The sequence below is a fragment of the Paroedura picta genome, chromosome 7 (assembly GCF_049243985.1).
Source record: "Paroedura picta isolate Pp20150507F chromosome 7, Ppicta_v3.0, whole genome shotgun sequence".
NCBI classification, from domain to species: domain Eukaryota; kingdom Metazoa; phylum Chordata; class Lepidosauria; order Squamata; family Gekkonidae; genus Paroedura; species Paroedura picta.
Window position 1 is genome coordinate 62,973,877 of NC_135375.1, and position 22,224 is coordinate 62,996,100.

The 22,224-nt window shown below is 42.1% G+C and overlaps 2 protein-coding genes across 8 annotated transcripts in view; one reads left to right on the forward strand and one right to left on the reverse strand.

Moving 5' to 3' along the window:
- The window catches only part of LRRC2 (leucine rich repeat containing 2), a 179,880-nt gene that overhangs the window by 122,364 nt on the left and 35,292 nt on the right, over positions 1-22,224 (reverse strand). The window contains exon 2 of the mRNA XM_077344525.1: positions 12,219-12,281. The gene's annotated coding sequence lies outside the window, so the exon portion shown is untranslated. The remainder of the gene's footprint in view (positions 1-12,218; positions 12,282-22,224) is intronic.
- On the forward strand, positions 531-21,131 carry LOC143841000 (protein FAM240B-like). Of its 7 annotated transcripts, none has more exons than XM_077344536.1 (6): positions 531-754; positions 8,076-8,203; positions 12,267-12,342; positions 14,388-14,627; positions 15,014-15,185; positions 19,628-21,131. In XM_077344536.1, exons 5-6 carry the CDS (start codon positions 15,046-15,048, stop codon positions 19,716-19,718), a joined length of 231 nt encoding a protein of 76 aa, XP_077200651.1. In that variant the 5' UTR covers positions 531-754; positions 8,076-8,203; positions 12,267-12,342; positions 14,388-14,627; positions 15,014-15,045; the 3' UTR covers positions 19,719-21,131. The 7 variants fall into 7 exon arrangements, with proteins under 7 accessions (XP_077200651.1, XP_077200650.1, XP_077200653.1 ...); XM_077344535.1 differs by having other exon boundaries at positions 14,567-14,627; XM_077344538.1 differs by having other exon boundaries at positions 12,267-12,326; positions 14,567-14,627.

Below are 22,224 nucleotides of genomic sequence, written 5' to 3' on the forward strand. Positions count from 1 at the left end.
GATCCTGCTCCAAATGCCCTTTTGTTGGTACTTCAGGACTTGAATCGATCCTGAGTCCGTCCAGAGAAGTAGAGCTGTGGAGCAACAGAGTGCAGTTAGTAGTTTCCTTTGTGGGTGAGGCACAGATCCAGACTCAGCAGCGCTTTGAGGTTTAAAAGAAAATAGTCTTTTATGTTTTAAACTATATACAGTTTTTAAATATTTTGCTGTTCTTGTTGATTATTATATTTATAGTGGTTAAAAATGTTGCTGTTTTAATTTTTGTTATGGTTGTTTTTCTCCAGTACTAATATTTCGGAAAGTTTACTGGGTATATATGTATTTAAAAGCCAATAAATATTAATATCATCCTTAATTTCGATAGCTATTATAACAGTGGTATGGAATCCATCAAACTACACAGGAGGAATGCCCTTTTGAATGTCCCCAATATTGCCCTCTGTATTTCCAAGTTGCTTATTTCAAAGTCATCCTGCTTTGGCATCTGATAATGTGGGAGGGGCAAAAACATTCAAGAGGGCTGTGCTTTTCCTGGTTGTCTCAGGCAGGGGGCTGCGTAGGTCAGGCAATGAATTTGGTCTCCTGGTTCTTTCAAAATAGCTTCAATATGATGAAGGATTTATGATGCCCTCCCCCATCCCCTGACTTCAAATAAAAAGTCCAGAAGTATGTGTTTCATTTCTGCTCTGACACCACTTGCATCAAGCAGGGGCTGTTAATTATATGTTGGTGTGATATAGACATCATCTTAAAGGTGAGTAAACATTTTTGTTTGTCACTTGGATTGTACATTTCCTTAACATAGTGCAGCTAAAGGAGAGGGACTGCTCAGTGCAGTAGAATAAATACATTGTATGATAAATATGATAAATAAATTGTTCTTGTACTTATAAATATGTTTAAGAGAGTGAGAGAAAGTCAGGGAAAGTTGCCCAGCTTGACACCATTCTGATAAAGCCCCGTATCATTGACATAGAACAGATATTTTGGGATTATGTCCCATGCCCTAGCCAGTTGACAATATATCTCAGAGCACTTCTCCGATGTGTCACATACTTAAATGAATCATTGCTTTAGAATTTGCAAACTCTGACAATAATTTTCTTCAACGGTTTTCAGAAATGGTTGCAATAGATGTGGCATTACAAAGAGATCCTGTAACCCTTGCCAGGCCTCTGTTGATTCTATTTGCTTAAGAATTCGGTGGGTCAGCACCAAACACATCTCCTTGGAGACTGATCCACATATGCATATATAATGTCACTCATTCAGTCACAGCTGAAAGTGTGCTCAGCTATGTAGTGAAGTCATTAGGAACGTTCTGCTTGTCCTACTCATATATGCCTTTTACAGCAGTTTTTCTCCATGTAATAATATAACATGGAATTTGCTTGTGTTAGTATCTGTCTATAGCCTGCTTCACATATTATGTCTTTATGTAGCTGTGGGGATGTGAATGTAAAACATGCATGTTCCCTCAATTACAAAGTCATTGCTGTGACATTCTTTTGTTGTTCAGTTTTATTTTTAAAATATATTTTTTAAAATGTATGTCTCACCAATGTGGCCTCAAGCTCATAGGGTGGCTTCTAACTTATAAAATCACTAAGACAGCAAAAATTATATGAGGGCATTCCATCTCATTGAACAGATCTACATGTGTAATGGGGAAGCAGTTTTTGCCAATTCATCCTTCTTGTAGGAACCCTCTAATTTCCCACTGATGATGTTCAGCAACATAGAGTACGATAAAATTTGGATGGGATAAGGTTGCCAGGACCAGGTTGGAAAGCTCCTGGATATTTGGGATTGGAGCATGGGGAGGGCAAGAACTTCAGTGGGTTACAATGCCATAGAGTTCACCCTCCAAAGCATCAATTTTCTCCAGGGGAACTGATCTCTATAGTCTGGAGATAAACTGTAATACCAGGGGACCCCAGGTCCCAGCTGAATGGCATCCCTAATATAAGCCTATGTTATAACATCTAACCAACATTGATTCTGAGAACAGAAAGTGATAGTCAATCCAGAGCAAACAAAAGTCTTCAAATTTCTCAGATCCAGTGTCATATTAGCAATCCTGAAAAAATTACCCTACATTCCTATGCTCCAGAATCAAAATATTAGCAACTACAATGACACTAAGCCTGCCCACCAAACCCAGCCTCCACTTAGCCTTGCTTATTATTTATGAGTGCCTCAGAACTACTCACTTGGTACTTTTCCCCTTTTCAAAAACACTCATATTTGAACTCAGCAAATGTCATACAAGATGCTTATGTGCAGACTTGCCACATTGTTGTCATGTTCTCTATTTCTTTTCCATGTTCTCTATTTCTTTTCCATTTGATGCTTGCAGTTACTAAAAAAATTAAAAATGATATTTATAAGAATAATATATTAGCTATTTGCTACATCTGAGAAACACTAAAAATTTAGACAATTATGCTGAGTAATAAAGTAGTAATAAAAAGTGTACTAAAACTAGCAGAAAAATATTTCAAGGTGCAGGAACAGAAGTAGAAGCAGGTTACCTGAGAAGCAGACAGGAAAAAAACGATGCAACTGTTATTGTGATATTGAGGAAATGGAGGAAGGTTCCATCAGTAAGGTTAAAGATTTTGTCAGCAAATGGGTGCCAGTTTGGAAAGTGATCACATCTTGCAGACTGTGAGGGAAGGGGATTTTGAGCTTGTTCTGTGCCTTTGTTCCAGTGCTTACTATAGCCTATCAAGTGTATTTGCTATAGACATTCAAAGAACTAGCAAGATTGATAATAGGGTTTGAAAAATAGCAGCAATTATGTCATTTTGATCTGTTTGTGGAAATTACAATCCAATAGTGAAATCGTGCTGGAAGGGAGCAATTGCTGACACAAATATTCTCAGCAAAACCAATAAATCCAGTCAAAGGTTAATACACATATAACATTTGGATGGAGGTGATTTGAAAGTACCATTGATATTCTGAGAATACTAGTACATTGTAATGTCCTGATGTGAATTCTTAAAAAGGAAATGGTTTTGCTGCCTCCAGGGTGTTAGGGAAAACCTGGCTGTGGTAGGATACCTATTGGCTAGAAATCTGTATTACTCACCAAATTACTACTCCCTTCCCAATTACCAGAGCACTTTAGCTACAGTTTTTAATGTCTCAGTGTATGTTTGGGGGGAAGGGGCCCATTAACTAAAGACTGGATCTATGTGCACCAAATATATAGCCAGCGTGGAATAGCAGTTACTATGTTGGAGTACAGTTTGGAAGACCTGGCTTTAAATCCCATTTCAGCCCAATCATTGCCTGTCAACCTGTATTCCATATAAAAGAAGGATCAAAGAGTCATATATGCTGCCCTGTGTGGGATAAACAGGATTTATTTGTATACTAGTAAGAAAGCCCATTTTTATAAAACAAAAACCGGGAAGCAGCAAGAGGGAGCATGGAATCGGTAGGGAGGGGTGGGTGGAGGGCGCTGTGTGGGGGCGGGGCGGGCTTACGTGGGTCAGCGGGTGTCTCACCGGTGAAGCTGGTGTCGTGGAGGTCGGGCTGACAGGTCAGGCTGCTGTAGTGGAGCGGGAGTGGCACGGGCGGTAGGGGTTGGGGGCTGGTTGAGGAGGAGGCGGAGGGGAAAAGCGGCTGGGCAGAAGTCGGCGCATGCGTGTCCTGTTGTTGTGGCATGGGTGGGGGTAGCATGGGGAAGTGAAGGCACGCATGCGCGGAACCCGACGCATGCGTAGTTCAGTTTGTTAGCGTGGCAGCAGCCGTGCGGGTCGCACGGCCTAGCCACAGCGCTGAGCGTTCCAGGGGAGAACGGGGCGATGGTGGAGATGGGGCGACGGCAATGAGCGAGATGGGCCGACGGCGATGGGCGAGATGGTCAGTAGAGGCGCGTCGGAGGGTGGCTGGGTGGGTGGCGGGGTAAAGGGTCGTGTTGGGGGGAGTGTCTGTTGGGGGAAGTGCGGCACAGTTGTGGGAGTATGTTGGGGGGAATGTTTGCGCAGTCGGCAAGGAGGTTGGGCTGACGGGTCAGGCTGGTGTAGTCAGGCTGGTGTAGAGGGGTCAAGGGTCGGGATGGGCGGCCGTTGTTGGTTCGCGGCGGGTGCGGGGAAGCAGGCGGGAAGCGGGAGATGTATGGGGGGTGAAGAAGTGAAGGGGGGTAGCGGCGGGTGGCGGCTGACCTGGGTCGGACGACAGCGGCATTCGGGTCGTGGAGTTGGGTGGCGGTGGCGTGGTGGTGGCGGGAAGGCTAAACGGGAGGCACGGGATTCCTTCCCTGCTCCCCGGCCAAGTTGGGAGGGTGTGCGGCTGGAAAGGAGCAGGGCCGCCACGTCTTTGACGCGGCGTCCCTGCTCCTTTCCCCTCACTGAGGCGCAGTCCACGACGGGCAAGCAGGCAATGGTGAGGTGCGCTTCGCGGCTCCTGATTCGCCAGGAGCTTCGCGGCTCCTGATTCGCCCTTCAGAGTTTTTATCACAGACAGCGCCCGCCCTAACTCCTCCCAACTTGCCCTTAGCCTTTTATTTATAACCGCATAGCGGTTTACAGATATGTATGTGGCTTTATAAATACACCATTAAAAGACATAGTTCCAGGCAGAGGCATGAAAGGAGGGGCAAGATTAAGGGCCATTCCACACCCAATAAATATAGTGAAATACTCACCTTATGCAGATGCCATATTTCCAGCATCCAAGCAGCAAACCGGTAGCTACATCCTCCATTTTAAAGCACTAGGTGGAGAACTGCATAAAGTAGATTCCCCCAACTAAAAAGTGCAAGCTAGAGGAGAGCACCCAGCAAGCCACATACCAAGGAAATGTGTGGAGCTGAAGTAGCACTATCTTCGCCTCCAATTCCTGCCCTTACACCTGTCTCCCTTTCCCTTTTCCCAGGGATGGGAAGTGCTCTTTAAAAATGGCAGCTGGGGGAGAGGAGACAGCTGGATGCTACTTTGAGCCATTCCCACTCCCCCTCACTCCCCCTCTTTCCCTTTGTAAGGATGTGGAAATCTGCGGAGGCCTCCCCGACCAGTGGGAAAGCAGAGGGTAGTCAGCAGGATGACAAATTTATTCTGCTGGCCTGACACCTGAGAGTTTGGCTCCTACTTCATGGCAGGGAATTCTTCCTCATGGCAACCCTGGCCTCCAGCGACAGCAAGCGAAGCTGAGGGGAGAGACCTGGGGAGCAATTTTGTGTCTCTCCTCTGTAGGTGGGCTGCAGGGCTGGCAAACTCCACATCCAGCCCCTTCCTAACACAGGTTGGGGGGGCTTCACCAAGGCAGGCCAGGGCTTATGGCCAAAGCAACAGGAGCAGAGCCTGGAGGTCTACAGGAATTTGGGGGAGACTTGAGCCCCTGTGCTCTGTGCTGGGCTGGGCTGGGGGGGGGGCTGAGCTTTTTGTTGTTGCTGCCCTGAGCAGAAGAGAGTGCAGAGGACAGCCCTGAGCTTGCCACTCACTGGCACAGGGGGAAAGAGATGGCAGCAGCAAGGGAGGGAGGGAGGGAGGAGGAGGCAGTGACAACATTAGCAGGGGCAAGAAGGGTAGGCATTTAAACTAATAAGTGTTTTTGTTTTGTTTTTTAAATCAGTCATGCCTCCCTCTCCCTTCTTCCCAGGACAGGAAGTTCTTTTTAAAAATTGTGAAATGCCTGGAAGAACAAATAGGCATACATATGCCTCTGCAAACATTGTCTGTGCCTCTATGAATATGCAGATAGGTGTTTAAACAAATGCCATTGTGGCGAGTTCACATGTCAATCAGCCATGCCGGGAGGGGATTGGTTGGCCAAAGTGATTGACAGGTGTGGGCAGCCCAAAGTGCAACAAGCCCAAAGCACGTTGCTGTCTCTTCTTGCATTTGTGAGGAGTGCAAGATGCAAAAAAACATGCTAGACAGCTCGAGAGGTGTGGAATGCCAGTGAGTCACTATTTTTTCTTGTGCTTTGCCATACAGCTGGCTTCACGCTATAATTAACAATGTGCAGAAAATCCCTAAGAGCTGATCTGGCATTCAACCTGCGTATCCACATATGTGTAAGACTAGTTGAGAAGCCAGGTTAATACTGTGAGAGAAAAAACAGCTATCATGCTGCATCTGGTTTTACCCTCTGAAATATTTCAGGCATGAAAAATGTTTCATAATCAGCCCTTAATTGGCGGTCTTTGTTGAGCAATTATGATCAAGTGGCAAAGTCCAAGTGCTTGCTGTTATATCTAAGAAGACAATTCTGAGAGGAAAATATAACCGAAGCAGATCTCGGAGCATGACCTTATAAAAGTGATGCTGCTCTCCAGATGCATGCCTCTGCTGAATTAGATTCAGGGATTAACTATACTAGTAATGCTACAGATATCAGTGTATACAATGCAGCTGTCAGGAGCCTTATGCTCCCCTGCATAGACCACATGTTATCTCACAGGAGGATTATTTCATAAAGAATATCTTAAATCCAGCTGCCTTGGGGTTTGAATAACAATGCAAAGTCTTTCTAGAATCATCATGTTTGTTTTCTTGAAATATCAATCAAAATGATCTGTAAAGCACTGGGGGATGGGGGGGGGACACTATTGGAAAATGCCAATGTAAAAACCAGACTGTTGTCTTTGGGTGTTGGTCTGAAGCCACAGAATAAAGTCCACGTTCACTGGCACCTTTAAGACCAACAAAGTTTAATTGGGGTATAATTTTATATGTGCATGCACATGAAAGCTTATACCCAGAATGGTAAATGGTCTTGGTCTGAAAGGTGTTACTAGACTCAAACTTTGTTAGACTGCTGTACAGGATTGTTGTAACTAGGAACAGTGTACACATGCATTTAGGGCACCTAAACCTGTAGTTTTTGTGTGTGTGTTGTTGGTTATCAAGTATACAAAAGCACATATAAAAGATATCATTCTAGTAATTTGCCTACAGGAACGCACCTCCAAAGAGCAGATATGGAACTGAGTCTCATTCACAGATACTTTCAAAATGGTGTTCACAAAGTTTGGGGACACAAAGAGGACAATGTTTTTGTGGTACACCATATATCATTTTGTAGATCTCTATTGTGTCACTCTTCAGTTGCATTTTTCTAAAATAAAATGCTCCAATGCTTGCCTCAGAGATACTCCAAATCCATGATTCTTTTGGTTGGCCTTTTCTGCACTTTCCTTCAGATACTCATTGTCATCTTTCCAGAACTGTACATGGTATTCCAACTGAGGCCACAACTTATCCAAGCCACATGTATGGCTTCATGATATAGTCCAATGATTCTTATGTGTAGATGATTATTAAATAAACAGCATTAGTTATTACTCATTTAAAAATGGAATGACAGTGTAAATTCAGGGATGGTCTTTCCAGCAATCTGGACATTTGCTGATCATATTGAACATCTACTATTGGATCTACTGTGGCATGCATCTGTTCACATTTTCTACAGAATATATAGAGATCAGAAAATGGAGCTAGTGGATTTGTCCCTACCGAAACACCATAGGCAGAAGAGGAGCCGGGCCTGGAAAGCCTGATTCTTTCCTGTGTGCATGGGCCTGGCCCAGCATGGCCACTAATTGTGCCCATGGCAAAAAAGGGAAGGTGAAAACTATCAGAGGCATCAGAGACCCTAATCCAAGCCAGGACTGGGCCACCGTCAATGTTGTGCATAACCAGGAATTTCCCTTGCCACTGGCCACCTGGTATGGTGGGACTTCTTCACCATGTATAATCAGTGTGAGAACAGCTTCTAACAAGAGTGTAACGAACCCAAGGTCACCCAGCTGGCTGTATGTGGAGGGGGCAAACCCACCTCACCAGCTTAGAAGTCGCCTCTTTTAACCTCTATAGGATCGTGCCTGCTGCATTGGCAGCTGACCTTGATGTATTCATCAGTTCACAAACAAAACAGAGTTAAATGAAACCTAATATTTGTGGGTATGTTATATCTGCAGTTGTTTTATATACATATTTTGTGAGTTATTGTTGAGTACTCTTTGGTTGATAAATTATCTTTAAAATTTCCATTCTGTCTACTTGCTGTCAGCTTATTTGTACAAAGAACATCTAGGAAACTTTTTCTATAAACTGTAGGAGCTGTAGCAAAGCAACAGAAGAAAAGGACATATTTCATGGAAAGGCAAGTCTTTCCTAACTTCTATCATCCCAGTGGTTGTCCTCAGTTCAGTCACATCAGACCTGCCTTCCTATTACCAACTGGGGTGAGTAGAGACAAATGCTGCCAAAAGTGCACACTTTGGGGATCAGCAGCTGCTCTCTAAACCCTAAAATAAGTACAACCCTCTTATAGAAATGAACTATCATTTATTTGAAAGCCGCCCCATCTCTCTGGACACATAAAATTACAGCAGGCTCTCTTTTTTGAGTGCAGAGCATCTTTTATAAATGACTCTCCAAGTGCATTCTGTGTATTTATTTGCCTTTTCTGATTGGCTGTAGGAGCCAGAAGGACATGCTTCTTCTGTTTCTTTCCTCTGATCTTTTAGTAATGCAATCAACATGCTAATGTTTGATCTTTGTTGCTTTCAACATAACAACATTAGCAGCATTTCCAAATTTCCATTTACCCACTTGGGTAACAAAGTTTTCCTATCCTTGAGAAGCCTACCTTCACAAATTCCATCTAAAAATAATCAGTAGACTTTAATATGATTAAATCTAAAAATAAGCCTTCCTGTGTTATCTTGTGCAGTAAAAACGTTTTCTGAAGTTCATCCAGTTATTTCTTTCATTTGGCAGCCAATGCATCTGCTTGGCCTGTTTACTACGAGTGCTATGTCAGAAATGATTGCCTTACAGCAGGTTTCTCATTGTTGTCCTTTAGGAAGCTTGTCACCACAGGCTTAAATTAAATCTTGTTCAGTCAGAAGTAATGCAGCTGTAACAGGCCAGCTCAGGTCAGTTCTAACTCCAGAGATTTACAAGAAGACTACTTGAAGCATTTCACATAGTTTAACAAAACATTACTGTCTACACATCATCTCAGATTTAGAAGCCCTGAATAAGGCAATATTCACCACCTACTTGAAGTTAGATTTTAAATTTCCTAACATGCCCCATTTCCCTTTTCATGTAAGGTATGTAAACAGAAGATGATTGACAACAGGTAATTTAAGTCCCCAAAATGACAGAATGATCTCAGTTCGAATCCAAGGCAAATCATTCAACATCACAGTAATCCAGGTCTATGCCCCAACCACTGCTGCTGAAGAGGATGAAGTTGACCAGTTCTATGAAGCCCTACAACACCTTCTAGAAGCAATGCCAAAAAATGATGTGCTTATCATCATGGGGGATTGGAATGCTAAAGTAGGAAACCAAAAGATAACCGGGATAACAGGCAAGTTTGGCCTTGGGAGTACAAAATAAAGCAGGGCACAGGCTGGTAGAATTTTGTCAAGAGAATACAATGGTCATAGCAAACACTCTTTTCCAGGAGCTGATTGTGGTTCAGATCATCAGCTTCTTGTTGCAAAATTTAGGGGAAAGCACTAGGCCACTCAGGTATGAACTAAATCATATCCCCGACGAATATACAGTAGAGGTGACAAATAGATTTAAGGAATTAGATCTGATAGACAGAGTGCTTGAAGAACTATGGACGGAGGTTTGCAACATTGTACACGAGGTAGCAACTAAAACCATCCCAAAGAAAAAGAAATGCAAGAAATCAAAATGGCTGTCTGAGTAAATTTTTCAAATAGCTAAGGAGAGAAGGGAAGTGAAAGGCAAGGGAGAAAGAGAAAGATACACCCAATTGAATGCAGAATTCCAGAGAAAAGCTAGAAGATATAAGAATGCCTTCTTAAATGAACAGTGCAAACAAATAGAAGAAAACAATAGAATGGGAAGGACCAGAGATCTTTTCAAGAAAATTGGAGATATGAAGAGAAAGTTTCATGCAAAGATGGGTATGATAAGTGACCAAAATGGTAGAGACCTCACAGAAGCAGAAGAGATTTTTAAAAAGTGTCAAAATTATACAGAAGAACTATACAAGAATGAGCTTAACATCCCTGATAACCACAATGGGGTAGTTACTGACCTGGAGCCAGACATCCTGGAATGTGAAGTCAAATGGGCCTTAGGAAGTCTGAGCAACAATAAAGCTAGTGGTCGTGACAGCATTCCAGTTGAACTATTCAAAATCTTAAAAGACGATGCAGTAAAAGTGCTACACTCAATATGCCAGCAAATTTGGAAAACTCAACAATGGCCACAGGATTGGAAAAGGTCCGTTTACATTCCAATCCCAAAGAATGTTCAAACTACCGCACCATTGCACTCATTTCTCATGCTAGAAAAATTATGCTCAAAATTTTACAAGCTAGGCTCCAGCAATATATGGACTGAGAACTTCCAGAAGTACAGGCAGGATTTCGAAGAGGGAGAGGAACTAGAGATCAAATTGCCAACATACGCTGGATCATGGAGAAAGCTAGGAAGTTCCAGAATAACATTTACTTCTGCTTCATTGACTATAGCTTACTAAGCACATGATTTGCATGTAGAAGGTCTCATGTTCAGTCACAGATACTTCCATTTCTACTGAAGATCCTATTCCCATGTCCCTGGTTAGACGAGATGTCCTATCTGACTGAATATAAAATGGATTCATCACATCAAACTCCAGTCTTTATCTGAGATGGCTAATGAAAGACAGCAAAATGATAAGTCATCATGTCAGACATCTTGAGAGGCTCTGAAAGCAGATTTCTCAGAGAGTCAGAGAGAGGGAGATTTCCCATAATCTTGAAAGATTATAAAGCATAATAATGATGAAAGTATGAAAATGAGCTAGTCCCTTCTTTTGATCCAGCCCAACACACATGTACCCAGCTCTGGATGCACACAAGTGATAGCTGAGGAGACAAGAATTCCTCACACATGTACAAATGCAAAAACCCTTACACATGTACAGAACTTAAGGAAATCCTGGTTAGATTCAGTTTGACATAGTGTAATATTGTAGCTCTCATCCATGAAATACATGTTCTCTTCAAACATCTGAAGAGGTTGAAAGACACATGGGAAAATCACATCTTCAGATCTGATTCTAGCCTATGCACATTTATTAGACAAATATGAAGAAGAAGAAGAAGAAGAAGAAGAAGAAGAAGAAGAAGAAGAAGAAGAAGAAGAAGAAGAAATGTGTATGCATTTCTACCCAAAGGAGGCTCAAAGCGGTTTACAGTCACCTTTCTTTCCCCTCCCCACAACAGACACCCTGTGAGGTGGGTGAGGCTGAGAGAGCACTGCTTGGTCAGAACAGTTTTATCTGTGCCGTGGCAAGCCCAAGGTTACCCAGCTGGCTGCATGTTGGGGCTGCAAGTGCAGAATTGAACCTGGCATGCCAGATTAGAAGTCCGCATTCCTAACTACTACACCAAACTGGCTCTCTGATGAACCTTCACAAATATACATAGGCCTTTCTCCACATGATCTGGAACCCAGTCATTCATGCACACATTCAAATGAGCAAGTATAGACCCATTCTCCCCCCCCCCCACACACACACACATACATGCTGAAATTCTGAAGAAAGAACTCTCTTCTGTTGCATGTTTTACATGAAGACCATTTAACATGCAAACACATATTTCTGTAAAGACATAACAACTTGAGGAGGGTAGCCTCCCATGCCATATCAAAAAGCATTTGGGAGGGGAAAGCATGGGTTTCAAAACCATTTGTGATATGACATGGGTATCTACTTCTGAAAGGGAAGAAGTCACAAATCCTGCTGGGCACAAAAAATAAAACTGTTGTAATTGCCAAAAGTAGCTCTTTGAATTCCACCCCTTGAAATTAACAGACTACTTCAAAGAGTTTATTTCTGTTCTTGACTTATAGGATCTTTGAATTTCCAGTCCAATAATTTAATTCATAAAAAGATTAGCAGTTCCCAGATTTGTTTTTCTTGCTATGTCTAGAAGGGAAAGTAAGACTAGGGAGATTTGTATGAAGGAACAAGAAAGGGTTGAAGTATCAGTAAGCATTAGTTTCCACTGCATTCATCACATGAAAGGTTACAGGGGAGAGGAGCTGAAACAGAGGATGTCAGATTGACAGAGACAGCTGTAGGAATAAACACCTTTAATCCAAACACGACTACATTTTCACTTACCTGCAACTCTGTTGAAACATGTGCTATGTGCAAACGGGTTGTTAATAATGTCTTAGTAAATTTTTAGTTTTACCATGTGCTTTACTTACTAGTTTCCTGTCCTCCTCTCTTTGTGCTGTCTGTCATTCTGTTTTCAGGGACACCATTTCTGGCTTTGGTGAAGTGAACAAAGAAGAAGGATTTAGGATTCTCCATTGGTCTGGATATACTCAAGTTTGTGATCTAAATGTTGCTAACAATACTTTTTCACACTTCATATTGGCCAGAAATATAATCACATGTGATCTGAAATCCAGAAGGAGGATCCGACTTCCTGAATGTTGTCCCTTTCAAAGAAATTACAAATATCAGTTTCCTGTAGAATCACCTGTAGAATCATTTTATCTGTAATCCCAGCTGATCCATTTGTAATCCTTGACTGCCTTTCTTCTCAGTCTCAATAAAAACCCATGGCAGGATGTCATTGTACAGATAATATTCCATTATTTGACATGGAAGTGTGGCCATGCAAATACCTAAACCCTATGCACATATGTATAAACACATATTATGTGCACATGCATTATGAAGAGCCTCAACTTTCTAACTTTGGTTGCAAAGCAACTATGAAATCAGTTGACTTTTTCTTTTTTTGCCTTTTATTATGATATGCTCCCATAGGTATTTTTTTGAACTGACATAAAATATAATCTGCTTTGAAGTGGCTACCAGGGGGGAGTATAATAAAAGCACAGGCAAATGCATTGACTTAACCTTTTAAAAGAAATTATAGCTTTTTAATAGAACATCATTCTGCAATTCAATATCAGGGATAAATGTTAACCTTCTACACTCCCTCATGAAATTAAGCTAAATATTGCAGTGATTAACTGAAAAATCAATATCTTTCTCCATATAAAGCCATAGGTGCAAATAGCTCAAGGCATTTAAGGGTCCCTGGTGTGCATTCAACAACAATTTATCTCCTAATGGAATGGTCCACTGCCATTGCCTGGTATCCCAATTTCATTATCATTGGTCTCCAGGGTGTCTCTTTATCTCTTTCAAACCACAGTTAAGTCAAGCTAGTTCTAATACTCAGTGTTATTCTAGTAGCATTGCTACCCTGCATCAGAATCCTAGAAAATATTGTCATGTATTTTTGTTCTGCTTCCCTGACCAAATTGGTCTGTAGTGCGAGCAGTGTGATGACTCTGAAGCCCCAGTGCTAAATTCTGATACCTCTTAGCGCAATCTCTACAATCTAGAAATATCTGTCTTGCCACCTCTGTTTACCTTGAACCCTTGCCACACATCACAGGATATTGTAGATTTTTAAAAAATATTTTTGTATCATACCCTCGAGGCGAAAAAACAATAAAAGAGCTGAAGATAAAAGCTGAATATAGCCAAAGATATTTAAAAAGGCATTCAGCAATTCTGACTGTTACAATTATAGGGAGGCGACGAACTTCACATGCACAGCAACTATCCCCGCCAGAGATAGATGCCTTTCTCTGGTACATTGCTGGTGAATCGGAATCCAAGTTTGTTCCTGGTTTTGATTGTTGGAGAGGTCTTGTTAACATAAATAACTGTGAATTGGTACTTTTCAAGGTTCAGCTCGTTTCTAGAAGGCTCAAAGACACAAATTTATGTGTGGGAAGATACACTGTATCTTGACTCCAGTGTATATGGGGGTAAATGTGTACGCATTTACACTGTGTAGTACAAAGTAATTCTAATTTGAACTACCGTATTTGCCGGCGTATAAGACGACTGGGCGTATAAGACGACCCCCCAAACATTTCCACTCAAAATACAGTACTATGGGCCACTATGGGCAGCTATGTCTATCCCAACTGAAGTGCACCCGGCGTATAAGACCCTCCCACTTGGAGGCATGTTTTTCAGGGGGGGAAAGTAGTCTTATACGCCAGCAAATACTGTACTGATAATATATTGCAGAACAATTATCTTTTTCAAACTTACCTTCAGTTCAACATTAATCATTCTTTAGCTTTTAAATTGTGGAGACTAATAAACGGATACAGTTAACAGTACTTGTATCAGAATCTTTAACAATGTGTAATAGTAGGAGAAGGGTTCGGGCACAGATCCTTGGCATGAGAATTGACATATTATGAGCCTATCCCTATTAGAAGCTGTGCTGTCACTGGGAACTGTGAGTCACCTGATTTTTTGAGTGAGAAAAACAATCTCACCTCATTTTCCCAGTGCAATTTTTGGTGGGACTGATTAACACGTAGTTCTTTCAGGTTACAGTACAGAACACAGAACTGCTGCTTCAGAATATTAGACACCTGAAATCATCAAAGATGGCCAGTTATGACTGCAATCAAATCAAATGGAATCCTCATTTGGTACCTATTGGAATTTGAGAATATGGAGTAGTTATCTTTTTAGAAATAATTCAGATCTGAATTGTTTATCCTAGATTTTGAAGGAGACCTAAACAGAACCTAGCAGGTATACACATACCTGGGATACAAAGTTTGGTAAGTACTGCAGCATTCTAAGGAAGAGAAAACTAGTATATTAGTAACCTGCAGTAATTGATATCTCTGCAATACTTTGAAAATGTCATTGCAACTTTTTCATTGCTTCTTTTAATATATGGATGCCACAAAATGCCTTCATTAATATGCTAAAGTGAGAGCAATAACTTTATCCTGTGCTCTGATCTAAAAGGTCACAGCAACAATTACATGAAAGTGAAAGATATTTTTGTCATAGATATTGCTAGGTGAACAATTACAAAATGCAATTGCTGAGGCTTCATGAATGAAAAGCTAATTCATCCTTCTGAAATCTGCATTGCAAAGTAGGCCATAGCACCAACTTTATTAAAGGTTAAAACAAATCTGTTAACTCTTAATTTCAGGGTGGCAGTTTATCTTCCTTCTGTAGAAAAAAATGAATAGCCAGTACTTTCGCCATGAAGTACTTGCTTGTGAAACTGGGGAGCTGAAAAACTTCTGGGAAAAGACAATTGAGAAGCAAACGCAACATCTTGAAGTTGAAAGAGAACGTAAACAAAAAAGCGCACTGACCAAGTGAGTACATATTTAACATACTGGTGTTTAATCACGTTTGTTTAAAACTGTAGTAGGCTAGGGCACAATAGAAGGAAAGGGTGATCCACACCAGAGAAGAAGATACTTTGACTACAGGTGCTCAAAGCAGTCTTCAACCTCCTCAGGAACATGTTGAGTGGAAGCAAGGTCTGGTCATGCAAAGCTTACTGAGGTCAGTACACAGATAAGCCATGCAGGCAGCACTATGTGAAACTGAGCTCTCAGGGGCAAGTCATCCAACCAAGGCATCAAAAGTCAGGATTCAGAAAGGGTTCAGTAGTATTGGATGTCCTCAGAGTTTTCTGATCATCTCCAAGGATGGACCATGGTTTGTTCTGTTCATCCTCAGACCAGAAGTCCATTTCTGGGTCTTAGCCAGGGAATGGGTCCTCTCAGAAGCCACTATTAAGCCACAAGCTGAAGGTCATATGTTCAGTTCCTAGTACCTCCAAATACAAGACCTCATCTAGAAGCTCTCTCTCTGGCTGAGACCCTGGAAACATCTGCCAGGTATAGTGGACAGCACTAGGTTAGATTAATGATGCAAGTGAAGGGCATTGGGCCTTCCCACTGTAATATTTCTCCAACCTACTTAGTACCATTTCTCTAATCTACCTACCTACCTAGTTACTATCCAGTAACTACATGAACACATGAACAGACTTTTTTTTTCCAAAATGTTGATCAGGCAACCATACCAGTTGATGTTGGCTGATAATGTTATCAAGTTGCCATCTTCTCAAATTATTCCAGTAGGGGGACAGGTTCATATATCACTTTCTAACTCCTACCTTTCTTATTTATATATGCTGATTTGACAAGTTCTAAGCACAAATACAAGGGGTTCTCCATTTGACTAAAAACCATGGAAAGACAATTCCCAGCTATTTAGAGCCTCGAGTCAATGTGTGAGCAGAAGGACACTATGATACACACATACCCTGTCCACTTCCCTACCTCAGGAGCAAGATTTTCCCTCCATATTTCTTTCCTTTTACTAACTGAGCTGCCCTAGTAATGTGTTTTCTTCTTTGCTCTTCTGCCTTGTCACAGTACAATATTTTGGCTGGGGACACAGCCCAAAAAATTGAGGGAAGGATCAGGAGCCTACTTTAACTAAAACAAATGGCACTTAAGGTGTTTTGAAATGTTTTATTTAACATAGAGGGGAAAGGTCAGGTGAAATCAGGGGTTGAAAATTTCTGAGGTAAACTCAGTACATACATAGACTTTTGTTCTTATGTTTCAGGTTAATGAGAATTTCTTTTCAGTGACTTAAATCTTTACATTGAGAGGCTTTTGTTCCAGTGTTTCCTCTAAGCACTCTTATATGCTTTTTTAAAGTATTCTCTGACTCTTTTGGTTTCCAGTACCTAAACCCCTTCTCTTGAAATAATAGTACTTGTCTTGAATTGTTAATGGACTCTCAAGGTTTCAAAAGGGAATTTCTAACCACACCAGACCAGGGATCTCTGCACTCTTCAGAGCTAACTCTCTGTTTGACTGTGTAGGGAAATCCTCTTACTAGAAGATCTGTCCTGTTTTTTTTTTTTTGGCCTGAATGGGGGGTGGGGTCTGCTCTCCTTGTTGTTAGGTGCGAAGCCGTGTCCGACCCATCGCGACCCCATGGACAATGATCCTCCAGGCCTTCCTGTCCTCTACCATTCCCCGGAGTCCATTTGAGTTTGCTCTCAGTCAGGGCTAAATTCTGAATGAAAATCTTTTCCTCAGCATTCAGTTCTAACTTCTTTCTCTGCTTAACTGATGGTGGAATAGCCTGTCACTCATGGCTCTGATTCTATGAAGAATTAACCTTTCACAGTCCTCAACCTGTTTGTAAAGCTTTTAAAAAGCTTGGCCAGTGCACTTTTAAAAAGCTTTACCTGTTCTAAGTTTTTTAAAAGTTCAGTCCATCATAGACACACAAGAACCCCTCTCTTTTGATGCACATTGAAATGCGAGCTGTAGCCTAGTATCAGTCACTATTTCTAAGATCACCAAGAAGACAGTTGCCTAGCCATTAGCTTAGCAAAATTCTGCATGTATGGAGAAAAGGACATGTGTAAGCTTATCAGGAATCAAAATATTGGTCTTACCAGGAGGGTTTCTTCTCACAGGTAAAATGAGAGCTATCTTGAAATGGTTTATGCCCCCTACTCATTCCACAGGTACAGCTGTGCAAAGTTTTTTCTTCATCCAAATGAGTGTGTTCTAGAAAATCTCTATCTCCAGCACAGGGTCTATTTGCCTGAATTTTCTTTGTGGTTTAAACCATAACTTTTTAGTTATATTTAGATTTTGGAAAAGAGAGGTAACCAATTCATAGGGGTAGAGATATTCTATTGTGTAACTCCCCCTGATGGTGTTGTGTGTACACCTGTCTTGATTGGATAGTCTGACAGTTGAAGCAAAGGCCAGAGGCATTCACCTATGTTGGCATCATTGGGCGATTTGTCTCTTCCTTTTCCTACTGATCCTGATTGGCTTGAGAACCATCTGTTGCCTTGGGAGACAATCTTTGTTTCTTTCAGAAGGGCTTGGAAAACCTAGAGCCTCTGGATTTATGCTGCTTGTAGAAGCTGCAAAAGGAGTAAGAGCTCTGGGCTGTATTTTCTTCTCTTTATGAAGCTGAGGGTGTCTTAATTAAGACCTCAATCTCAATCTAGGTCTGTGTCCTAAAAAGCATTATTGAAAGGGCAAATGGGACAGGGCCACCAAAGATCTTCCAGAAAACTGAAAGGTGTCAGTGTCCATGAAGGCTGAATGTCTTGATTTTCAGCAGAACTGTCTCAAGCTGATCAGGTCGGTATCCTGATTCTGCAGGAACTCATCCTTCCCATGGCTATAAGTGAAGACTGAAGTGGATGAGCTGGTCCTGATGGCTAGTGCCAAAGCTTCATGAGCTGTCTTGAGGCAGAGTTCCATTTTTTCTCTCCACAGGATCCCTAGTGTGTTGATGCCATCCTTGTCAAGCACCATGGCTGAAAATTTGTAGAGTCTTCATGGCAGAAGAAGAGAGGGTTCTTTGCCATCAACATTAGATTTTTGTCTCTTCTAGACACTGGTCACTCATCCTTCAGGACATTCTCAAAGGAATTTGGAAAGGGCATGGGATCTGAGTGGGTTGACAAAGAAGCCTGGAATCTCCCATATTGGAGGCAGTCTGTGAGGTTTGGGGAAGTCTTTAAATTGAGAATTTTAGCCCACTAGTGCTTCTCAGAGAGGGAAATCCTCCTGCTAGAAGAGCCTAGTAGGGCCTGGCATTGAACTTGAGGCCTCTTCATCTGACAATTCCTCTTCCTATCTGTCCAAATGTATAGCATCTGAGTATGAGTCAGAATGATGGGAATCCAAAAGCATAGCCAGTATGACTGAGGGTGGCAACTTTTTTGCATCTGGGGTTGATTTTATCAAAGGGATGCCTTCCCATGGGGCCTTTAGGAATGGAAAAGGGAGGAAGATGGAAAAGATGATGACAGAGAACATTCTTTACTTCCATTTTTGCCTCCTGCTTTTCTGATGGTCCTCTTGTATATCCTCACTGATCTTGTTAGTGATCCAGGAGCACATATCAGTAAGCAAGGACACTATCAAAAATCTTCAGGAAGGGGATGAGGGGAAAACAGATCCCTGGGATAGCTGTAAGGACTGCTCCTTCCCCAGATCCCTTCACTGATTTTCATGCATGAGAAATTGTAGACATTGTTTAAGAGTTCCAAAACCTCAGAGCCGCTCTGGCTCATTTAAATTGAGTTGGAGGGATCTGGTGCATCTGAATTGAGAGCATCAGTGATTTCTTCCAACAGCACTTCATCCAAAGCAACTTCTATGTGGCTCCTAGCCAAGGGTGGGGGAATCTTGGCAGGCTTTTGTGACAGTCAAAGCATGTGGCAGTTCTCATGATGTGGGAAGCCAGCATGATGGGCAAGATGGCAGCTCTAGAAGTTTCATTTCACCAGCTGGGTGCTCTGCCAAGCTTTCCTGGCTCCAACAAAGTACCCTTGTGGCTTCCACTGATGAAGCATCAGTGTGAGTAGCTACCACATCCAAGAACTTTTGGAATATTTTGGCATCTTCTCTTCCTTCTCTCCTTTCCTTGCCCAAATAGAGAGCTGTGGAGGTTCGTCCAATGAGGAGCAAGGCAGGCGATGTACTAGAGTTTGCCCCCTAGCCAGATGTGGAAGCCCTGCCTGTGGAGTAAGTAAGAGGCACAACCTGTTTCATGATACTTCCTTCTACTGATAGAGAAAATAAGATTTTCTGTTTTATACAGATAACAAGCAAGAAAAGGAAGGAAAAATATGGATGTATTCAAGGGGTATCTCAACAGAACCACAAAATTATGCTTTTATTCATTTTTTAAACCTGTTTCTCCTACCTAGTCTGGGCAAATGCTAACTTGGTATTTTTCTTCTAATTAGGCTCAGAAATGAATGGACAGAGAGGCTGGAAAAAAGATTAAAGATGATAAAGGCACACAGTGAAAACAAAGAAGACCCTAACTGCGGATAACATCACACATTTTTACATACTTGATTGAAAGCCTTGGTTTAAATTAAAGCTTAGATTAAGCAGAGAAAGGCTGAGATGAAGCAAAGCTATATTGCTTGATGTGCATTCTTTTTAGAGACTTACTGAGTTTATTTGGGAAACTCACATAATTATTACTCTATATGATCTCCTCCTTTAGCTGTCAGACTCTCTGTTGTTTTCCAAAGAGATTTCTTGCAGGAATTCATCAAGAGACTGACCTACCTTTTTAACTGCCAATTGTTAAAATTGTAGATTGGGGACAGGATTCTGTGTTATAATGTTGTATATTGCCTCGGGTGCTTTGGGGAGAGAAGCAGACAAATAAACATGTAATTAATATTACTGCGTGAAATCACAAAATATGTTCTCTGAAGAAGTCAAACAGCAAAATTTTATTTATTGCTGACATTCAGGAGGATAGTTAAGACATGTCTACACTTAGCCCTGAACTGCATTCCCATACTGGTGATGTCTACACTCACCATACTCCAGCCATAGTGAATGCTTAGTAGTCTTGCATTCATCCCCACCAGTTGTCTGAACTGTCAGATGAACTGATTAGCTCCTTTGTGAACTGTGATGAAGGGCCCAGGGAAATAGTTTGCGGCACGTTCAGTTAAACATGTGAATTGCTTCCATTTAATTGCATTGCTTTAGAGATTTTACGATTCCCCCCCCCTGCTTTTTTGACCTGGAATGGCTGTTTCACACTTCTAAGAGTCCATCTACAAATTAGACAGTCCTTGTGACTGTTGGGGAACAACACAAGGACATTTATACCTCATATTGCCATGGGAGTTGTGTGCCTCCTGGATGCACACCAGCTTTTTTCTGTTTGGCATCACAACACATAAGGAGAAGCACTTCCCCCAGCCCCCAATCATTTTATGTTCTCAAACCACCCCATAGAATCATGTAAGTAATGTAATTTGACATTGGCATCTATAGAGGCTATGTCAAGGGATTTGAAGTTTCAAAAATCCCAGGTGAGTAGGCATTTCTCCTGGCACACTGTGTAATCAGGAACAGAAAATAACATGTCATCCAGAAGGTACTGGATGCTCTATTTGTTGCAGAATGAGCTCTATTTGTTGCAGAATGTGAACTCTTAGGGCCATTCCGCACCGGGATCCATGTAGCAAATTGTTTGCTGAACAAAAAATCACCATTTTAAATAGTGGAATTCGCCGTTATGCATACCTGCCTTTGTAGTGGAATCCAGTTGTGTTTCTATCGTTTCCCACAGGGTTCCGGTCTCGGCAAAAATCGCTAGAAAGGAAGCGCTATTGCTGAGCTGTGTCCCGCCCCTGGCCATCAACCAGCCAATGGGCGGCCGTTATCATGCTCCCAAACAGCCCCTTTCCCTTTAAGGAAGGTTTAAAAAAAAACACACACCCGTTGCAACGAATATGCGTTGATTCGTTGCAACGGAGAGACCCATCCAGCTAGCAGGTGATGTTTGAGCTGCCGTTTCATCGTTGCCACGCTCCCCCCCGAGTGAAACCCCCTTCCTCATGGGCGCGATTTTCGACCAAAAACAGTGTGAAAAATAAAGTGAAAATAAACCAGCAAACGGGCCTCTGCGATGCTTGTGCTTGGTGACTTTAAACAGAGGGACTGCAGCCGGGGAAGCCTCAGTGGGTAAACAAAGGCTTGCCGGTGCGTTGATCTCCGCTCGCTTGGAGAAAAAAAACTGGCGATCGCTTCGCCGGAAGATCAGAGGAGAGAGCTAGGGGGCGGGACTTTGCAGAAACCGCAACAATGGTAATGCACAGAACTTTCCCGCTAGTGTTGCAGATTGGTTGCAGGTGTGTAGCGCTTTCCGGAGGGTGAATCCACTTTTTGGGATTTCCCTGAAAGCGCTACAATGAAGCGCTTTTTGCGGATCGGTTTCAGGAGTGTTGCAGATTGTCAACGATGTTGTGCATAACGGCAAAACTGTAGCGATTTCAATTAGTAACCATTGTGCTATTTTGGACGAATGCGGAACGGCCCTTAGATCTGTTCCCCAACAAACACGAGGACTACCTAATGTGCAGCTGATGCTCAAGCCGTCATTTGAAGATGCAGTCCTCCAAGGCCTAATTACATATTCAATTTTCCCTGCATTTTCTCTTGCTCCACAGACCAGACACATTCTGTGAGTTCTGTCATTATCCCTAATCCCAGGCACACGTGGCCCTAAAATCAGAACCATAGCATGCAGAGAAAGGTAACTCTTTCCCACACATACACAAACACCATTTTTTCAGAAGAAATGGTCCCAATTGTCTACTGGTTGCTCTGCTGCGGAAACCTAGGTGTACATCGTGTTCCTGACTAGGCATGCAACAGTCCCCAGGGCCATTTTAGGTCAGAAAATGTCAGGAGAAGGAAAGCCTAAAATTTCTTCTCCATGCATGCCACAATCCTAATCTGAATTAGGCCAATGAGTGCCTGGAATTAAGTTCTCAAGGCTGAGTTTATAATCCACACTTGATTACAC

Excerpts from the sequence above, each read along its gene's own strand:
- LOC143841000 (XM_077344536.1), top strand. The coding sequence starts at position 15,046 with ATGAATAGCCAGTACTTTCGCCATGAAGTACTTGCTTGTGAAACTGGG. Across the intron at positions 15,186-19,627 it reads CAAAAAAGCGCACTGACCAA|GCTCAGAAATGAATGGACAG; the intron begins GTGAGTACATAT and ends TCTTCTAATTAG.